At 44.5% G+C, this 20,532-nt stretch overlaps 1 protein-coding gene across 2 annotated transcripts in view; it reads right to left on the bottom strand.

Moving 5' to 3' along the window:
* CNNM2 (cyclin and CBS domain divalent metal cation transport mediator 2) overlaps window positions 1-20,532 on the bottom strand; it is a 125,854-nt gene that overhangs the window by 13,272 nt on the left and 92,050 nt on the right. For both annotated transcript variants that reach the window (XM_014960022.1, XM_014960012.1), the window contains exons 2-4: window positions 11,288-11,431; window positions 3,450-3,587; window positions 1,177-1,346 (exon numbers count right to left, since the gene is read on the bottom strand). In XM_014960022.1, the coding sequence (XP_014815508.1) occupies window positions 1,177-1,346; window positions 3,450-3,587; window positions 11,288-11,431 (452 nt within the window). The remainder of the gene's footprint in view (window positions 1-1,176; window positions 1,347-3,449; window positions 3,588-11,287; window positions 11,432-20,532) is intronic.

Raw genomic sequence — 20,532 nt, 5'->3', positions numbered from 1 at the left:
TTAAGGCCACGTTGAGGAAGATTTCAAACCTTGTGTTACAACTTTAGCTGTGATGCTTGAAATTCTATGACCAAAACTGATTTCAGTTATGCAGCATAGAAACATAAGCACCTTTACAGCAAAATCTCTCTTAAAGGACTGTTCCTGCTCAGACGATGCTAGATGGAAGCTAAATTTCCGTGCAAAGCTTTACTTTTCCATTCAAGTGTTTCTCTCAAGCAATAAAACCTGGGAGATAATAAAACCAGGGCACTGGAAGCAGCCCTGCACAGAACAAGTAGAAAACAGTCCTTCTACACCACAGGAGTTGTCAGGGAGCGGAACCATAGGACAAGAGGTAATGGTTTTAAATTGAAAGAGTGGGGATTGAGTTTAGATACTAAAAAGAAATTCTTTGCTGTGAGGGTGGTGAGACCCTGGAAGAGGTTGCCCAGAGAAGCTGTGGCTGCCCCATCCCTGGAGGGGTTCAAGGCCAGGCTGGATGGGGCTTGGAGCAACCTGGTCTGGTGGGAGGTGTCCCTGCCCAGGGCAGGGGGGTAGAACAGGATGATCTTTAAGGTCCCTTCCAACTCTGACCATTCTATGATTCTACAAGGCTCCAATTTAAAAGCACCCAAATGCAGTGATCTCGGGGTAGGGCCATGGCAGGGGCCGTGGCAGGAGGTGGCAGCAGTTCAGCAGATGGCACAACGCCCCCGCCGAAACCGGTGCTTCCCACAGCACCAAAGATAGAGGCTTCAAAGCTGCACAGCAAAGTGTCATCGCTCTGAACTCCCCACATCTCCTTTTGCAAAAGGGCAAAAGGCACCAGAGAAAGCATCCTGGCCAAACTCCTACGACATGCCATTGTTTGCAGCCCTGTTTTCTAGGCGATGCCAGCTGTACACCCGGATTCACTGGCATTGCCTACCCTAGCGATCCCTAGAGCAGAAGGAAGTTTCAACAGATGACTGGAAGTGGGAAGTGCTACCTGCCCTTCACAACTGCTTTAACCGAGGCTGAAAGCAGCTGAATGAGCCCTTCAATGCTGGCAAGGACATAAAGGAGGCAGGAGCAGCTCCCAGGAGCCACAGTTCCATTCTCATGCTTGAAAGAAGACAAACTGGAAGCAGTATAGAGAGGGATATGTCAGGAGATGCAGGGTTTTGCATATATCTACATAATCACATGTCTGACCTGTAAAATGAGAACAAAGTAGTCGACGGGCTTGTTTCGCTGGTAGAGGTAGTGTTCTGGGGCTTTCTTGTTCTTCTCGTCGTATTTCAGCTCCTGGATGACGTTGGGATGTTTTAGCAGCCTGAGAAGGATCTTCTCTGACATCTGGGATGGACCAAAGGCTTCTACTTCTATAACACAAGATACAACTTGGCATTAATCTTCATATGCCTGGCAAGAAGTTAGCAGTACTCGTTAATAAGCATTTGCCTATAAAGGACACACAGATGCAGAGAGATCCGTTATGGAATTGCAGGCTTCCTGTCTTTTGAGACTGTTAGATTTTAAGGGGGGGGAAACCCAGGAACGCCTCAACTTTCATTACTGAAGTATTTTGCAAAACAACCGAAAACCATGTCTTCATCTGAAAGGGAAAGAAAAAGGCAGTTTTGCCTCTTTAGAGTTCAGAGTCACAGTTGTATAGGGTCATTGGAGAGTCGTATAAATGGAAGAGCTTAAAAATTGGGGCACAGAGAATCTTTGAATTGTTTTTTCCTTCCTCACAAGGTATTAAAGTCACTGCATTTATTGCATTTAAAAAAAATAAATTAAAAATCACTGTGTGGGGACTAGAAAGTTGCTCTAGATAGATGCTCTACATAACTCAAAGACACAATTAGGGTTGCCACAGTTCACGTGGGAAGAGTTACTCAAAGTGAGAGACAGTGCGGGTCAGTTCAAACCGTGTGGGATTAATGCCTGACACACAGAACACATCCCCTATCCACTTGCTCTTCAGGGTTCCCAACAGGAGCTGTTTGAAGCGGAAAAGCTCATCCTTGTGTTAAGGCAGGGACGTCGAGATTGACACATGCAAATTGATAAGCTTTCCTGACACCTCATTTCAGAACAGGGCCGTTAACGACCCAGTACCTTTCATCTGCTAAAGATACTATTCTCGGTTTAGAACAGAGAAACCCAAACTGTAGCTTTCATCTTATTTAGCAGCAGTTTCACAGCCAGACCCGGATTTAAGCTACACAATCCTTTCATCCACAAAACAAGTAGAGAAGCGGCACCATAAGTCTACGTCTGTTGAGCAGGTGTTTAGGGAACTCCGTGGAGTCTTGCACCACTACACGAGCAACGCCTTGCTTGCTGTTAAATCCACATCTTCCTCTTGAACCGCGTCCCTTCACCAAGGACATGCTCAGCTGCACATGAGCCGCAGGAGTCCGAGCCTTTAAGGAATTACTGCCCCTCGAACTGACCACATAACGTGTTTCTTTTAAGTCACAGAGGCAAAATAAAGCATGGAGGCAGACTAGAAGCATCTAGGCAGGCAGTTACTGCACCTTAGAGGAGGGGAAGTACTAATTTCCAACTGGAGCTGGCAAACTTGAGCAAAGTTTGAGCAAAAAACAAATTTATCATTTTCAACCCGTGAATACGTGTTGAACACAGCGGTGAAAGACGCCCGTCTGCAAGGCCTGTATGTGAGAACTCTTTATAAATGTCAAAGAGAGACAGCACGAGCAATAGGAAGACACGTTTTCCACAAGCTCTCCTGTTACCAGGTCTCATCTCTGAGGTGAAGGGACCGACTTTGCGACGAAAGGCAGTTATCAGCTGCGAGAAACCATTCAAGGCCCTGGCCCCTCTGCCAGACTGCCCACCCAAGGGCTAAACCATCAAGGTGTTCTGGGATGGAGACAACTGTCCTCTGAAACCTGAAGTCATCACCGGAGGTCACACAAGCCAGTCAGAAATCCATTTTAAAAAGCACTGTTCAACGTGCAGTCTGCGTTAAATGTGTCAGGAGAGTTTTTCACTCGGAGTCAAAAAAGTCTCAGAGAACGGGTTTAGACCTTCGGGCAAAAAGTCCAGCATCTCTTTCTGGAGAAGGCGCCAGAGTGCAATTACAGTCAGCTGGCCAGTGGTATCGAGTCCTCTGTGGTTTGTTCCCTGAGCTCTTCCTAATGGGGTGTACTTGCTAGTCGTTAATCTGACGGACTCTAGACATGCAGTGCGGCACTTGGCATTCATCCTTACCTTTCAGACCAATTTAAAGTTACTGGTCCACCCCTGGCAAATGTCTCAGAGGGTTCATGCCGACACTGAACACAGGAGAGGAGAGAATTTAAAAAGAAAAACACAACAGTGGTATTATTTGTCACCCCACAATCCAGCCTCCCTTCCCGCCTGGCACTGTCCCACCCCACCTCACCGGCCTGGGCTGAGAAACTGCCTCCGAGGCTCTGGCGCGATCGCAAACGAAGGTCACCCACACTTGCCTGTTGCCAGGAACCGGTGCATGGCCAGGAGGAGCTGCGGTGATATTTTAACCTTCATCTCGCTGTCTGTCTGCTTGAAGGCAGAGAAGTCCTGCTTCCTGTCCCGATGAGCTACCTTCTTTTTCGTCTTGTTATCGGCTGGGGAAGGGAAGGGGGGGGGAAAGAAAGGAAGGAAGGGATTTCTGTTAGAATGGGGTCCAACACGATGGATGGGATGGCCACCCAGAGCACCCAGGTCTGCAGACAGAGCAGCACACACGAAGCACACGACAGAAACCAGTGAGACGTGCCACGGGCTCATCCCATGTCCCTGTCCTGCAGATCCCACCGTCTCTGTCCCTTCAACAGGGGGAACGTCTCTGCTTGGAAACATCTAGTTGGAGAGCAGCTCTGCATACTACACAGGAGATGTGGGCAAATTTCTAGGTGGAGAGGAGTCCTGCTCAGTGTGGCAACAACTGAAAGGTGGTGTTCTACAAGACTGTCTGTGACAACTACTTTTTTTCACATACATCCCTTAGAAAATTCACAGCAAGTACATAGACTAAATTACTTATTTCTTATGCTGTACCACGGCTTTCCTTATGCTCATTTCTTATTATTTCTCATGCTGTACCACAGGGAACTGCTGGAGAGGGGACAGCAGAGGCTACAGAGATGATGAGGGGTCTGGAGCATCTCTCCTATGATGAAAGGCTGAGGGACTTGGGTCTTTTGAGTCTGGAGAAGAGAAGACTTAAGGCAGATCTGATCAACACCTATAAGTATTTCAAGGATGGGTGTCAGGAGGATGGGGCCAGTCTTTTTTCAGTGGTGCCCAGGGACAGGACAAGAGGGAACGGGCACAAACTTGAACATAGAAGTTCCACCTCAACATGAGGAGGAACTTCTTTCCTTTGAGGGTGGCAGAGACCTGGAAGAGGCTGCCCAGAGAGGTGGTTGGAGTGTCCTTCTCTGGAGACATTCAAACCCCACCTGGACACATTCCTGTGGGACCTGCTCTGGGTGGACCTGCTCTGGCAGGGGGTTGGACTAGATGATCTCCAGAGTTCCATTCCTACCCCAGATCATTCTGGGATTCTGTGATTCTGTTTACAACAGTGGGTTCTGTTCTAGAGTCCTTTGTAGGATGTGGTACTAAACATTTGATTCAGCCACTATCAGAAATGGGTACACTTGTGTGGGAGTCTGGTTTTGTACAGCTTGGGAAGCATTGAGTGTCCTTCTAGGTGATACCTCTTGAAAGAGCACGATCTTAAGTTAAGGGTGCTGGAATATGTAAAACTGCTAGAAACCAAGAAAACCAAAGTCATCACTTTAAAATGACTGGAGTTTTGAGGGCCCACAGGTAGTTCTGGTACATTGATTCACTGCAGAGAATGTGGGCAAGTACACAAAGAGTTGTAGGTGAAGCTCACACCATGAAACCTCACCCATACTCCCAGTTAGGTGCTGCCAGATTCTGAGTTTTGCATACAAAGATGACTAAAGGGACGTACCGTATTAAGGAAGCCACTGAGATTTGAAGTCCTGTAGGTATCCAAATATATGCTACAGACTACATGAGGCTAAAAGCAGTTGAGTTGGGGCTTGGAAATGCACAATAGTGGTAACTAATAGATTTCAAGATTTTCCCAAGTCACATGGCTATTTAGATATTAATACATTTAGATTCTCAACTTCCCTGTTGACAAGCCTCCACTACAAGACTATGACAGATCCAACAGCAACCCTGTACCGACAGTAACCCACCTACTCTAGATTTCTAAAGCTCATTCTGTGAGCAGTGCAAATCAGAAAATCAGAGATGCTTGTTCCCAAGCACATGGAGAAGAACCGTGATGATCTGTGCCCTTTTTCTTCTTTGAAACCAGAAGCCTCTTAGGCTTGTAGCACTTTAGCCAGGACCTGGACTACATCAGGGACTGCGGTTTCTCTTCCAAAAGTAGGAATAGAAACCACCCAAGGGAGTGGTTACAGACTGAAAACAATCCCTTGTCCAATATAGTCCAAGGATATAGTCCAAGAGACTTTATCTGTACTTGTAGTTAAAGGAAAGATGGATTGCAAAGCAATAGCAAGTGAATAGGTGAAAAGTCTCCCAGAGGCTCTCACTACATCCTACCTCTTGTAAGAGGGAAGAAGAACAGAAGCTGTTTTTTCTGAAACGCTCTGAGAATGCTATTTTATTTTTTGTTTTTTCACAATGCTGTAGCTGAGATGCTTTCTCACAAGGAGCTCATTGCTCTCTTCAGGGAGGCAAAAATCAACACAAGTACAAGTTTTGGCCCCGGGACAGGGACAGTAAAGCAGCTCTGTGAATGAGCTGTACCACCACGGGCTCCGTGGTGCACTTCTGGGACCTGAAAACAGCATCCCAACACGAGAGCATGCCTTAAATCTTTCTGTCTGCATCAGTCATCAAGGTAAGAGACTCAGGCTCCTAATCAAACGATGGGTGATTTCAATTCCTCCTACTGTTTCCTTGGCAGCTTGTAAGGAAGAAGAAAGAAGAAGAAACCTTCCCCCAAGAAAAATGTTTCACAGTGAGAGCACAGCCATATGGCTTGAAGCCATTATCTTGGCTTATTTTTGTAAGGGGTGCTCTTAATTGTTCTTCGCTATCCAAACATCTTCTGAGCTTCTTGGAAAACACAGGAACCAAGGATTGGGTGGTGGCGGAAGTAACTGAATCCGGAGCAGGTATTTCCTGTCTGCCCTTTCTCCAGTAAGCGAGATGGAGACCTGACACTGGAGCTGTCTTGGCACGCTGAGGTGATCTCTGCTTACACAGAGCAGTGATGCTGCTTGGTTCTGCGACATGAACAATGTGCTGTGTGAGAAATACCCCAGGTATAACTTCTGGTGAGATATCAACAAATACTGTTAACTATCTTCAGCAGGCTCTGGGAATATTTAAATTTTTCCTTGAAATCAAAGGCCCTAAGGCTGACTGTGAGCTCCTGGGCTGCGGGAGAGGTCTCTTCAAGAAGAGGATAGGTCCAAATACTAGTAAGGTTGTGATCCCTCTTGTAATACTGCTGAGCTTCCAGGCCTGATGCAGAACACCACAAATCACAGAATCATAGAATGGTTTGGGTTGGAAGGGACCTTAAAGATCATTGAGTTCCAACCCCCTGCCCTGGGCAGGGACACCTCCCACCAGACCAGGTTGCTCCAAGCCCCATCCAGCCTGGCCTTGAACCCCTCCAGGGATGGGGCAGCCACAGCTTCTCTGGGCAACCTGTTCCAGGCCCTCACCACCCTCATAGTAAAAAATTTCTTCCTGAGATCTAATCTGAATCTTTTTTCTTCCAATTTAAAACCGTTTCCCCTTGTCCTATCATTACACCTTCTGGCAAAGAGTCCCTCCCCATCTCTCCTGTAGCCCCTTCAGGTACTGGAAGGCCGTTATAAGGTCTCCCCGGAGCCTTCTCTTCTCCAGGCTGAACAATCCCAGCTCCCTCAGCCTGTTTTCATAGGAAAGGTGCTCCAGCCCTCTGATCATCTTCGTGGATGATGGCATCTACTTCCTTGAAGGACCCAGAAGGTTACAGAGCAGGGAGTTCAGACCTCAGGTCACCCATTCAGGTGGGCAGGGAGGCAGCAGAGAGAAGGGAGCTGCAAATGCCCCCGGACATCATCCTGGGATGGGTTCTTGTTCTCTTCCTGTGCTTCCTTTTGTCCTTTTGTCTTTAGGATCTGTACTAACCAGGTTAGACATCTGCAGCGAGCTCCAGCCTAGAGAATGACAGCCTACACCCCACACACTGCATGGGTCTTTTTAAGCCTATGAGTTTGTTTCATTTATTAAAAAAAAAGAAAGGGGGCTTAGGAATTAACTAACTTATTTTTGCCAGTTCTTTCTGTCTCTAGCCAGGAAAACCAGGCCACCCTGTGTATCACACCTGTTTTGGCAACTAACAAAAAAGCACCAGGACTAAACCTGAAGTTCTAAAACCAGCCTGAAATAGCTTCCCAGAAGGATGGGGTTCTTGCAGCCTACGGGTGGTAGAAAGCAGAAGGTTGGCAAGAATAGAGTCCTAATTGCCAACAAAGTAAAAGCAGCAGCCTTGGTCTCTCTAAAGATTAGCTTCCATCTACACAAAGCTCTGCTCTCCTGGTGCAGAAGACTGATGTACACTCTGCCAATACCTGTAGGTCTTGCCAGACAAATCAGTGTTGCACAACCTTTTCTGTATTGCTAGTTTCACTGGATGACAGTAGAAATACTTATTAGAGCAAACAATTTTTATTCCCGTAGCCCTATGTGAAACAGAAGCAGTGATACAGAGTTTACCAGCACATGTATTTAACGTACCTGGTTTGACAGCTGTTTGGAAATAGGGATGTTAGGGTGAGATCTGGTCTTCCCCCCAGGGAAATGACTTGCAAGGCTAAAAACAAACCATCAGGGGAAAGCTATTGCAGCTGCAGCAGTGCAGCTCTGTAAAATTCAATGTCCCTGCAGCCTGGACCTGCCAGGGGTCACAGTGTCTGAGACAGACCCACTGAGCAGCATCTGGGTGAGCAGGTAAAAATGCAACATAAGCTGGTGCTTACAACCAGGTACTTGTCCCAAGTCACAGGCAATGGGGCAAGAGGAAAAGGCCTCAAGTTGCACCAGGGGAGGTTCAGATTGGAGATGAGGAGCCATTTTTCCATGGGAAGGGTTCTTAAGCCTTGGAATGGGCTGCCCAGGGAAGGGGTTGAGGCCCCATCCCTGGAGGGATTTCAAAGCCGGGTTGCCATAGTGCTTAGAGCCATGGGTTAGTGATGGTTTTATCAGAGTGAGGTTTATGGTTGGGCTGGATGATCTGAAAGGTCCCTTCCAACCCAGACAATTCTATGACAATCCTATGCTTCTACTTGCCTGCAGCACGCAGAACACATGCACAAGGGTGTGTTAAGATATTTCATTTGTAGAAATACCACAGATTTTATGTGGGACAAAGCTTCTCTGAATCTGTATGTGTAAAAATGGCAGCATTGCAGTTGCACTAAGGGGATGATTAAACTCATCTTCAGTTAGAAAGATCTAAAGAAGACAGGCCACTGGCCAAACTCAGGTCAGAACGGTGAACAAAATGTTCCTCAAGTGGACTCTGCAATCTGAGGCCAACACAGAACATAGAGCTTTCTCTCTGGTGCCTCTGAGAAGGCTCAGAAACGGTCTCCCACCACGGTTAGGGCCATGGGAGTGCAGGACAGACACCTCTTGTATGTCAAGCATGAAAACATCCTCCAGCTTTCCAATACTAAGAGCCAAATGCACTGACAGCTCTTCATCGTCACACTGGCCAAGACAAACTCAGAGCCCACCTGTGCCATGGCAAAAACCTCTTCTCTCCACCCCATCAGCATCCTCAGTACAAAGTCTCATGCTCAGAAGTACTTGGTCCATCCAGATGTTGATAGGTCACACACATTTAACAGTTTTTCTTGCTCCCATCTTCTCCTTGCTCCTAACTTCTCTGCAAGCCGTAAGACACAGCAGACTAGAGCAGCCTGAAGACATACCACACGTTTCTTGGGTATACAACCCTTGAGAAATTCAGCTGCAGAGCTTCAGCAGTAAGAGCAGCTTTCAGCAAAACCTGTATATTTACAAGTGCTTCTACCTTAACACAGTTCAAATGGATTTTCATGGAAACAGCAGAAAGGCACAGCTCCAACACCAAGGTCAGCCATTTCATCAAATTTCAAGTTTCCATCAGAGCAAAACAAAACATTTTTTTAAACTTCAGAACAAAGGCATAACAACACTGCCAACGTTTTTCATAAGGTCTACTTTTAAGTAAACACCTAGCATAGAGCAGATCAGTCCAAGGGTTTAAAGTTGGTTTGGTATGAGCTGAGCAAGCCAGTTTGGTCTTACAATCAACAGCATCAGAGAACTCTAGTACTAGATGGGGTTAGTAGCACTGACATACGGATATCAATATCAAAAAATGAGCTGCCTTAACATATCATGGACAATAAGGTACTTCCAGTAAACCCAAAGCATGTTCCCATCACTACACCAACTGGAAGTGGTCACAGCACATCAATCTGACCAAATCCAGAACCTATCACATTTTCTGTGATCTTTGCAGCTTCTCTGGATTTCTGCTCTCTCCTTTACTGCTGCAATTCCTTCAATCGAAATAGGGGAATGAACTCCAGGGCTTCATAAAGAAACTAGAAGTTCATCTTCATGGTACGTAACAGGAGCCACCCTTCAAAATCTCCTGCATCCTCCAGGAAGCTCAGGAAGTTTCCCTCCTATTCTGAACCAGGAATTTTCAACAGTAAAACCTTCCCAGGAAGGAGAGTTTCAAATGAACTCACGTTCACAAGCTCTATTTTGTTAATCTAGGAAGCCCTCATATAGTAAAATTAAATTCTCATTTCCTTGCCCTCTAACATGCTATTAATGGTCAAAGCTTTTTTTGTCCTGAAGGACAACACAGCATGATCTATGTGGTTTCTCTTAACAAAGAAGGGGGAAAACTCATTGAAAAGCATTCTGCAATGCCTCTTCACTCCTAGAACCATGGACCGACCTCAAAGGTGATGAGACAAAGACAGGATCTTTTTGGAGTATAAAAGGAAGTCTGAATTAATCCTGCAAAAGCATTCTGTGGTAACTGATTAGTCCAACAATTCATTTGTAAAGGTTTGCAAAGAAATCGATACTAACTGGACTTCTGTGATTTGCATAGTAATTAGACTGTTTAGCATATTGTAAAACACAACTGTGATTTAGAGGAACCTTTGGGCACATAAATACTGGTAAAATACTGACCAGCTACAGAAAGTAGTTCAGGCAATAACAATCTATTAGGAAAAGTAGAAGTACATTTGTCCCACGGTATAAAGTGTTCACTTGGCTCGGAGGGAGCAGAGAAGATGCTTGCATTGGCCTGAAAAAGGCGCTGTAGAAACATTCAGATCCCTTTCACAAGGGAAGAAAAAGTAAGCAAAACACTGCTGAACAGCGTTAAAGATATTTATAATTATTATTTCCACTATTTCTATTACAATAGAATCTAGGAACATCCTTGTGCTACTTTTATGTCGTAAAAAAATAGCATCTGCCACCAAGTGATCAAAGTAGAGATAAGAGAGATGAAGAATGACGGAAAGGAAGCCCAGTATGCACAGCCCAGATTGTGCAGATGGGAAGAGAAGCAAAGACACTTTAGGTAACTGGCCAAAGACCAGACAAACTCTAAACTGGGAAAAAAAAAAGAGTCCAGATGTCTCAAGTCCCAGCCAATGCTCAACCTGCAGCATGGTCACCCTCAATGTACGTTAAAAAGAAGGAAGGAAGGAGCTGCACTGGGTGATGAACAGGGGAATTATTTAGGACATGCTGGTTTTCAGCCCTGAAAAATGAGTGACAGAAAGCGACCATAAAGAGACTCCACTCCCCTTCCCTGAGGCATGGTATTTCCCTGCCTTCTTCCTAAAGTACATGGACTACAGGCCCTTGAGGCAGAAAGAGGGTAGGGGAAAACGTGGGAGGTCCTGAGCACTGTAACAAAAAGTTTTGACAAGGCCACTGTGGTGGAGAACAGCCATCAGGAGATATCAGACTGTTGCAGATGTACACCTTCTTGATGGAGGGGTCAAATAAAGAAAGCTGTCCTGTTTCTGAATTAACACAGCACAAAGGAGTGAGATGGCCATGCTGAGCAAATAAAAACTGCTTTGACCATCTAAGGGATCTGCAGGTCATTTGACCATTGAGACTTTAAATCAGCAACTTGCATCCCAAAACACAGCTACCAGACATAACTGCTGACGGAGTCTTCCCTCGCATCTAAAAACAAAGTGCAAATATTTCTACTCACTGTATAGATCTGTTTCATCCAGAATTTCAGACTTGATGATCTCTTCAATCACATCTTCTAAAGTGACAATTCCCAGGACTTCATAAAAAGGATCCCCTTCTCCTTCATTGTTAACTCTTTGTACTATGGCCAGGTGAGACTTGCCTGCAAGGAGACAAATCAGCAATTTAGACATTTTAGATATTCCCAAAAGATCAGAAATTAGAGCAGAATTACAGACACACAGTTATAAATGAAAAGGTAAAATGGTTGGTGTCAGGCTTCATGAAAAAAGAGGCAAAGTTTAACAGATGCTTAAAATCATAGTTTGATTTCTGTCTGAGAAAAACATTCCTGGCTCACACAAATCCCCCTAACGCGCTGAAAGAGAACAGCTAAAGAGATCAGCTTTCCCTTTCTAACGTCTTTCCCAGGGAGACTGTCAACCTGGCCTTGGATTCATTATATTATCTTGTTGATGATTGTTCCACTTCTTGTCTCATGCACTGGCAGAGGAAGGCCAGGCTGGAGCTCTCCTTTGCAGCGAGTTCCCCAGGATGTTCTCCTCAAGCTTGGAAACAACAGCAGTAATGGCCAAACCACAGAAGCACGTGGACAGGGTAGAAGAAGTCAGCCCACTCCACGAGTTTCTCTTTTCCTCCTCCCTCACTCTATAATAATTTATTTAGACATGCTCCACGCAGGGAGGGGGAACACAACTTATTTAGGAACTGATTAATTAAAATATTCAAAGTGACAGCGTCTGATCAACAAAGAAAAAAGCAAAGATGAGATATATTAGTGGCTCTAAAGATCCCTGAGCTGTGCATCACTCACAGTGTATTCTATAACTCTTAAAGTCCTATCTGCCACAGGAATAATAATAACAATAATCATTGTAATTATAATATCATGACCCTTTGAATCTGCTTTGATATCCTTGATTGCCAGTTCCCCTCACTGCCATTAAAAGCTGGACCTCTGTAAAGCCGCATAAAAAGTAACGTGTATTCAAAGGGTTCACCTCATACAAGTGGAATTTAGAAGTATAAATACAGCAGATACCAACATGCTTCCCAAACTATCAGGAGGTAAGCAACGTCCTCTCAAATTCTTTGCCAGTCCCCAAACCGATACTTCTCCCCATCGTGGAAGATAACCAAAATAGTTCAACTTTGCTTAGACCCCTTTATAGGCAACAACGTCTGCGTGGTTTAAGATTCAGATTATTAGACTAGCAAGCATTCAAACTATTCCAACCCAGACTTACTCATGGTTAAAGAATGAAAATATCCTGAACAAATTAGTCGAGGGAGGAAAACTTATCAACTACTGATATAAACATTGCATCAGGTCAAGTCAATTCACTTTGGTAAGTTTTTCACATCTGCTTTCCCAGGGACCCAACATAAGCAGTTAAAAACAAATTCTTGGTGAATGCTGTCTGTCGAAAGTTAAATTCTTTTGCTATTCCCAGCTTGTGATCATTTAAAAGGAATTTTCCAAAGCAGGGTCTAATATTAGACTCAAAATGAAGTTTCCATTCCACTTAGGCGATATTCTCACCAAAGTAACTACTGCATAATCTGATTGTCTTGGAGCTACTCGTTTAGATGCAGATGGACATACTTTAAATACCAACTCCCCAGCACTGCTGAGTCTTATCTTGAGGAGACCTTATTCTACAGTGAATTAACAGAAAGATGATTTGTGATTTTAAAGGATCAACACTCATATTGTACTGAAAGTCTTTTGCTGTGCCAGATTTATTTCTTCGCATTCTTTGCAAGAATTCCAGCTCTAAATACTGCTCAATGAACAGCATTTAAAAAAAAAAAAAGGTGACAATAAAAAGATAAAAGATCTAAGTGCTATTATCATTGCTGTTCCTCTACAATATACTACCCCAATTACATCCTATCAATATAACAATGTTCAAGAATTACTGTGGCACAAAAAAAATGCCACATGGACAAACTAAACTATTGTAATTTATTTCAGATATCAGTATATTTGTTTTCAAGTCAAAAGGCATAACACCTTCAAGAAGTATTTCTATCACAGACCAAAGGAGCTCATTTGCACACACTCATTCAGATGCTAATTCCCAAGGATCACTGTTCTCACACATTTGTAAGTGCCCAGGGTGCCCAGATCTGTACAAGTGAGTGAAATAAAAACCCCAACAAACAGCGCTATCGACTGGGGGGTTTCTGCTTTGATCAGAATCACCAAATTACAGCTTCTCCTCCACTTCTGCATTGCCTACCGTGAAGCTGAACTAGGTGAACTCTTTCTAACAGCAGAGTCCTGGACACATCTACAAGCAATGGGAGAGATTTATGGATTTATGGACCCGAGGGGCTGTAACACCACGGGAAGCTGTGGATGACTTTCAGCCACAAAACCACTTATGTGCCCTTTCCATCGGAGCAGTCTCCACCAAGAGTTTAGGATGATTAAAATACATTACACTCTCCCCATTTTAGCAGCCTCTGCACGCTGAGCTGACCCCCAGTACCTGGTGTGAGACAAGGGACCAAAATCCGTACCAGCTGCTGCTCTCTTATGCAAAGTGAGCTGAGAAGGAATTAGTTATGGATGGGTATCAGATATTTGGCACTTCCTATAATGAAAAAGATGGCTAGAAACATTTTTTTCTGCCTCTACCATAACCTCTGATTTCTAGGTTTTTTTATTTATCACCCAAAGTATTGAGACCATTGAAACTTGTCATAGTTTCAAATGTCATTGGACTTTTGGGTGCGTAGAATCAAGGTTCAGCTCTACCTTTGTTATTAAAATTACATGTTGCAGAGAGTGTATCTGTTGAAAATAGATATATTTTCAAATGCAGGCTGGCACTAACCTTTGCTCCCTCTAGACTGTCGGGTTTTCCTGTTCCTGGCTTTCAAGAACCCATCACTTTATGAATTTAGGCCAATCTAATCGGGCTGCTTCTACAAGGCTGCCTTTTGCTCCCGAAGTCTTCTCCTTCCTTTGCATGGCTCCGATGCTCATGCAATCACTTGATGAGACAGAACAGATGTGAAAACTATATTTCTTGGGTCTCTGTAAATTAATTTTGATCCAGATCCAATAATTTTCCAGAAATCATCAGACAGTGGAATAAGTGTCAGTGCTGGTGATGGAGGTGGCACGAAGATGCATTCCCAGACTGGCTGCCCTCTCAGGCTGCTGCACAGCTGACTGCAAAGTACCCTCCATGCAGGGGAGTAATTAAGGCAGAAAAGGCTAAAGAAAAAACTAGGGGAGTGCAAAGATTTCTTTATACTTCATAAAAGAGCACAACACAGCATGTGCCCAACTTTAAAAGTGGCCTGTGAGTAAAATAATGACTCCTCTGAGCGTTTTAAATAGGAATTGGCTACAGCTTTATTCAAAGACTTTATCAGGCTACTGGCATTTGTCATACTGTTTTATTCAACTGGGAAAGAGAGGTTTCAACTGTATTTTCCACTGCTAAGGACATACAATACATATCCAACAAGAAGCTGAATAAAGTAAACGCCCAGGTAAGGAAACCTGGATTGTCTCTATTAGTCCTAGGGCTTTGCGAGCAGAACACAAATTAAACAGAGAGAGCAAGTGTGCATGGAAAATATATAAATAATTATCTATACTTCACTGATTTTCTGGCCACAGTCTCTAACCATAGTACATCTATGACATTAATCTTCCTTTAATCACTTGGTTTAAGCGTTGATACAATGAGATTTAGCAAGCAGGTGGTTCTGCAGCCCTGCCAGATCTGGTGATAAAGGCAGAAATGACCCGAATGAGGTGCCATAAGCAGCCCTAGCAGAAAGCTGGGGGCAGTGCTCTGACTCACAACTCCTCTGAAGCCACAGGCAGGCAGCATTTGCCTTCTGCCTCAGTTTCCCCCATCTACAGCAATGGTGGGTAGCACCAGCAAGAGCTTTACGTGTCCGCAGCTTCAGGGACAACTTGTGACAAACGCTGATCTCTCACCTACGTTCATGCTAAAGGACCAAGGAGTTTTGCTAAGAGCAAATCCAGTCCCATCCCCCTGCTCAAAATCTTGGATTTTGCTCTGTACCTCAACTTCTGATTAATTTATTAAGCTAATTAAGAAGCATGAAGATGCTTAGTGAAATCCGCATGAGTCAGTGAACCTAGAATGAGCTCAAGAGAGTCCATGTGATTGACTGACCATGCAGAACAGCACTGGAACAAATGCTTGAAATGCTGATTCTCTTACAATACCTTCAACATTCCTTAAAAAAAAAAAAAAAAATTAAAACCAAAAAATCACCCTTTGATCCAGAGGTATCTATACATTTAGAGCAAAGACACTGAGGTGCCGGAGTGTGTCCAGAGAAGGGCAACGGAGCTGGGGAGGGGTCTGGAGAAGAAGTCTGATGAGGAGAGGCTGAGGGAGCTGGGGGGGTTCAGCCTGGAGAAAAGGAGGCTGAGGGGAGACCTTCTGGCTCTCTCCAACTCCCTGAAAGGAGGGTGTAGCCAGGGGGGGTTGGTCTCTGCTCCCAAATCCCAGGCGATGGGACAAGAGGAAACGGCCTCAAGTTGCACCAGGGGAGGTTCAGATTGGAGATTGGGAACAATTTTCCACGGAAAGGGTTCTTCAGCCTTGGAATGGGCTGCCCAGGGCAGGGGTTGAGGCACCATCCCTGACCAGAGCAGATGTTGAGCTTGGTCAGTTGTTTTCATCTCTCATTTATGCTGCATGGCAATATTTTTGACGTCATAGAATCACAGAATTGTCTGGGTTGGAAGGGACCTTTCAGATCATCCAGTCCAACCATCAACCCAACTCTGATAAAACCCATCACTAACCCATGGCTCTAAGCACTATGGCAACCCGGCTTTGAAATCCCTCCAGGGATGGGGCCTCAACCCCTGCCCTGGGCAGCCCATTCCAAGGCTTAAGAACCCTTCCCGTGGAAAAATTGTTCCCAATCTCCAATCTGAACCTCCCCTGGTGCAACTTGAGGCCGTTTCCTCTTGTCCTAATTCCTGGAGCTAGATACTGATGGGAAAAGAGGCAATGGACACAAGTTTCAAAAGTGGAAACTCTCCTTAGATAAGCAAAACTTGTTCCCCATGAGGGTGATCAAACACCAGAACAGGGGCCCAGCAGGGCTGTGAAATCTCCACCTTTGGAGGTATTCAAAACTCAGTGACCTAAGTCAACACCAAAGGCAGCCTGCCCTGAGGAGGGGGTTGGACCGGGTGACCTTCAGAAGTCTTTCCCTATATTATCCTGTGATTCTCAGAGACTTTGACGGAGGGAAGCCTGACTGAAATCCCAGCCCAAACTGCATTTCTGACTTTTCATCCCTGAATTTCTGCTTAGGAACCTAAAAAAAAGTTGCAAAACTTTAGTATGTAATGATGATACGTAAATGCTGATCTGAAATGCCACAATATGGCCCTCCATGTGACCAAAAGTAACAGCAAAATGACACTACCAGCCAGCCCACGCTGCAGAAAATTATAATACTGGGGCACAGCCTTAAAGCTGAGGGATCTCAGGAAATAAGTGGTCCAACAGCAGAGGTGTAACTCAGGGGCTCTGTATTTGCTTATATCATGAGTAAGGAACTAGAGATGCCTCTACTTCTGCAGAAGGAGGCTTATGAATTTCGTAACTGGGAAGATGTGTACGTGTTATTTCCCCCACGCAAGAAGATCTCACTAAAGGCCCTCGGGCTCCATTTATTAACAAGTAAATTAAGCGCTAAATCGAAGCTATGGTAAACGTTTACAAAACAGAAGATTCCTGTTAAGTCATTTTGTGGTAAAACTAGAATCAGGCTAGTCCATTTTTTTTGTTAAAACTGGTAATCTGAGTCCATTTGCTGTTGGTGAGTGCACAGGAACATTAAGCTATAAACTGTTTAATATGCCCACAACGAGAGAGAGAAAAATCCCAGGAGGTGTTCAGCTGCCCTTGAATTTGCTAACAATCTGTGCTTCTGAAAAATCTCCTGGCTTATTCTGATGCAACTGTTTTGCTTTTGACTGATTTCTATAAAGGTAAACAATTTGGTCTGTCAGTGAGATTCACAGGTTCAACACTACATTATGCAAAACAACCGATTTTAACATGTGCTCTATAATTTAAAACCAATTCCCCCTAGAACAGCGCCGGCTTGCAAGCAATTATACCGAAGTAACAAGTGTTTTCCTAAATTTCGTTCCTGCGGCACAGCTCAAGGACATTAAATCTTTCTTCTATTAGGAGAAATTTGCATTCAGACTGTTTGCTTTTGCACTTCGATTATTTTCAGTGGGGAAATCGGGCTGCTACCTTCTCCCCCCCCACAGTAACTGGGACACGCTGCCTTTGGGTTCACAACACAAAAGAACCAAGAGAAACCCAAAACTTCTGCCCAAACATAATCTAGACCAGGCTTTTTCAGATGCTGCTCTTTTCAGCAGCAAAACACACCGTTTTTTAATATATATTTGGGAAGGGAACCCAATAACTAGCATTCATTTGATACAGCCCCATGAAATTCATCCAGACCCTCAAGGAAATGAGGGAAAGTATCAGCGCGACCACAGGGAATACGGGGATTCTTCGCCTTTAAACCAGAGAGCTCACAGCCTCGTACAAACATTAACTAGAAACCACATCAGCCTTCACAGGAAAATAAAAAAGGAGCGCTTTAAATAGACTCTTTGTGTTAAAGCCCATTTTAGTGGGAGGACACCAAAAAAAGGAAAAATCAAGGAGAGTTTCAGAATGACTTCCTGACAGTGAATTGTATTTGTAAGGAATACTTTCCCAAGGGAAATGGCAGAAGCTCAGTTACTTGTAACTTTGAAAACTCGACTGGACGAAGCTCCTAGAAAGGACTCAATAATTCTCCGCTGCCCCGTGGCGGGTGGAAGAGAAGCGATGAGCTAACATTTTCCATCTCCAGCAGCCTATCGCTCGGTGTACGTGCTCCAACTCAACTGTTGCTGCCTACCCTTCCATCCATTCTGGTCAGACCTTGGTGAAAAACTCACTGCCAAACTTAAATGACTTTGCTGTTGCTTCTGAGAGTGAGAGCATAGGTCTAGAAAGCCTCTACCTGCCGCGGCTTTACCTGCAACCAAACTGAACCTGGCAACAAACTGGGATCAGAAGCTGAGAAGTCACCATAGGTCCATGAGTAAAAAAAATGAGCTGGGAATCAGAACTAACTTGGGTAAGGAAAAAGGTCATTTCAACTCAGGGCTCTTCTATCGAAGTGGAAATCTTGGGGAAAAATCAGATTTTTTCGAAGTAAGTAAATGGAAGAAAGAACATTTAGGGAGAGCTATTACTAGGTGTAGGCAAATGAGAAGAGTGAAGCTAAAGAGCAGTGAGAAGTTTCAGAAACTCCTTGGACATTAGTAATGATTCCCTTGCTATGGACAGTGTGCCAGTGCTTCCCAGTCCTCAGCCAGTAGGGAACTGGGGCTGGATATGGCTGTGACTGACAACAACCAAGGTCCATGGGGGTGTAAAATGCAACCACTGGCAAATCTGTTCCCAGTGTTGGCCAGAACATCTGATCTCAGCCTGGTAAATGGACAAACAAAAGCTGCTTCCCAAAACTGGAAGCTAATAATACCCTGGAAAAGTATTGATCCAAAGCAGGAGTTGAAGAGATGGAAAACTTAACACTTGACAGAGAAAACTCTCCAGAAAGCAAAATGGTTTTTGACACCCCTGTGAAGCTCTAACCTGAGCACAAGGTTGTGATACCAGGACAAGTGGTGGCTTGAGATGAGAAACAAACTAGAAGTTTAAAAAACAAATCAAGGAAGCACTTCAGCAAACTGAAGTTGAGAGAAGAGGCGGCAACAAGAAGAGAAAATATTGAGTCTGGAGAGAGACCTATCATTATTAGGGCTAATGCAGAACAAAAAATTCACATAAAATTTAAGGCAAGCAAACAGAGTAAGTCATGCTTAGTCATGGTTCAAGTCTTCCACACTAGAGTCAAAAGATGCCGAAGTGTGACTTTACACCGATGTGATTTCCCTGGTGCCTCCACTTCCCAAGGCAACTAACAACCTTTTGGAAAGAAGTGTAAGAAATTCATCTCCTTACTGACTTGCACCTCCACAGCAGGGTCAACAAGGATTATTTTTTTTCCTTAGTGTTCAAGAACCCTCAAAAGGAGCCATGCTAATTTTATTACTTCCCTGTTTGTTCAAGATTGTCCCCACTGATTTCAGCATTCCTTCAGGGATGAGGAGCCGGCACCAACCAGCAAAAATGCAGCCAGCAGAGGGAGCGCAAAACCTTGGGTTGGCTAAACTCAACCATCCAGGTCCTCCCCAGACCTCAGTCCAGCATCCCAGACCTCCTCCCCATCCCAGACCTCCTCCCCATCCCAGACCAGATGGGGAGGAGAGACCCCGGTTTCTGGCATCGGTGGGGTCTGGGTGCTGCTGCTGCTGAGTCATTCCAGATCTCCTTTGAGAGATGTACACTTCAGTCTGGGACTCCACAGCAAGGACCAACATCTGCCATGGCCTGTTCAGTGTCTCCTTCCGAGGCTCTGCATTGCCACACATGACTTGTGTCCACCCCACCTTCCTCCCTCTCCCTTACCCTCAAGGGGACAATTTATTGAGCCCTTCAAAAGGGCACAGGAGAGAAACTGTCACCTCACTAGTCTCCTCCATCACTCCACCTGTCCAACAGGCTGCTTCGGCTAACCCACAGCTTATCCACTAAATAAAAGAAAGAACATCAAGAGATGTTTATGAGCAATAAAAATAGAAGTTGACCCAAATCAACAACGAGCTTGCACGGCTTTGATGCTCAGGTAACCAAAACATGACACCAACAGCAACAACAGCCTTGTTGTGTATCATCGCAGCCAAAATTCCTACTGATCTAATCCTCCCTTCCTCAATTCCTAGAACAAAATGAGTTTAATTTGAGGAGCTTCTAGATTTTGGCATCTATACCATGAGATTTTATACCAGACAAAGGCACAGTACTAGAAGGCACAAGAGAAACACATGTGGACATCAGGAGGAGGTTAGCTGAGGTCAGTGTGCTTACATAAGGACCTAAACCACCATGAGAGCAAAGCCCACGAGCTGAAAAGAAGGAGCAGCATCTTGATACCGTGGGTCATGAAAGGAACTGGGGGCTGGATATATTCTCTTCTATTTTTTTTTTTTTTTTTTTTTTTTTTTTATTTTCCTCCTTTTTATTAAAAAAAAAAAAAAAAAAAAAAAAAAAAAGTTCTAGGAAAAATATTAAACCC

Source organism: Calidris pugnax, unplaced genomic scaffold (genome assembly GCF_001431845.1).
Source record: "Calidris pugnax isolate Ruff unplaced genomic scaffold, ASM143184v1 scaffold4, whole genome shotgun sequence".
Taxonomy (NCBI): domain Eukaryota; kingdom Metazoa; phylum Chordata; class Aves; order Charadriiformes; family Scolopacidae; genus Calidris; species Calidris pugnax.
The sequence above is the reverse complement of the archived record's forward strand: the minus strand, read 5'-3'. Positions and strand labels throughout refer to the sequence as shown.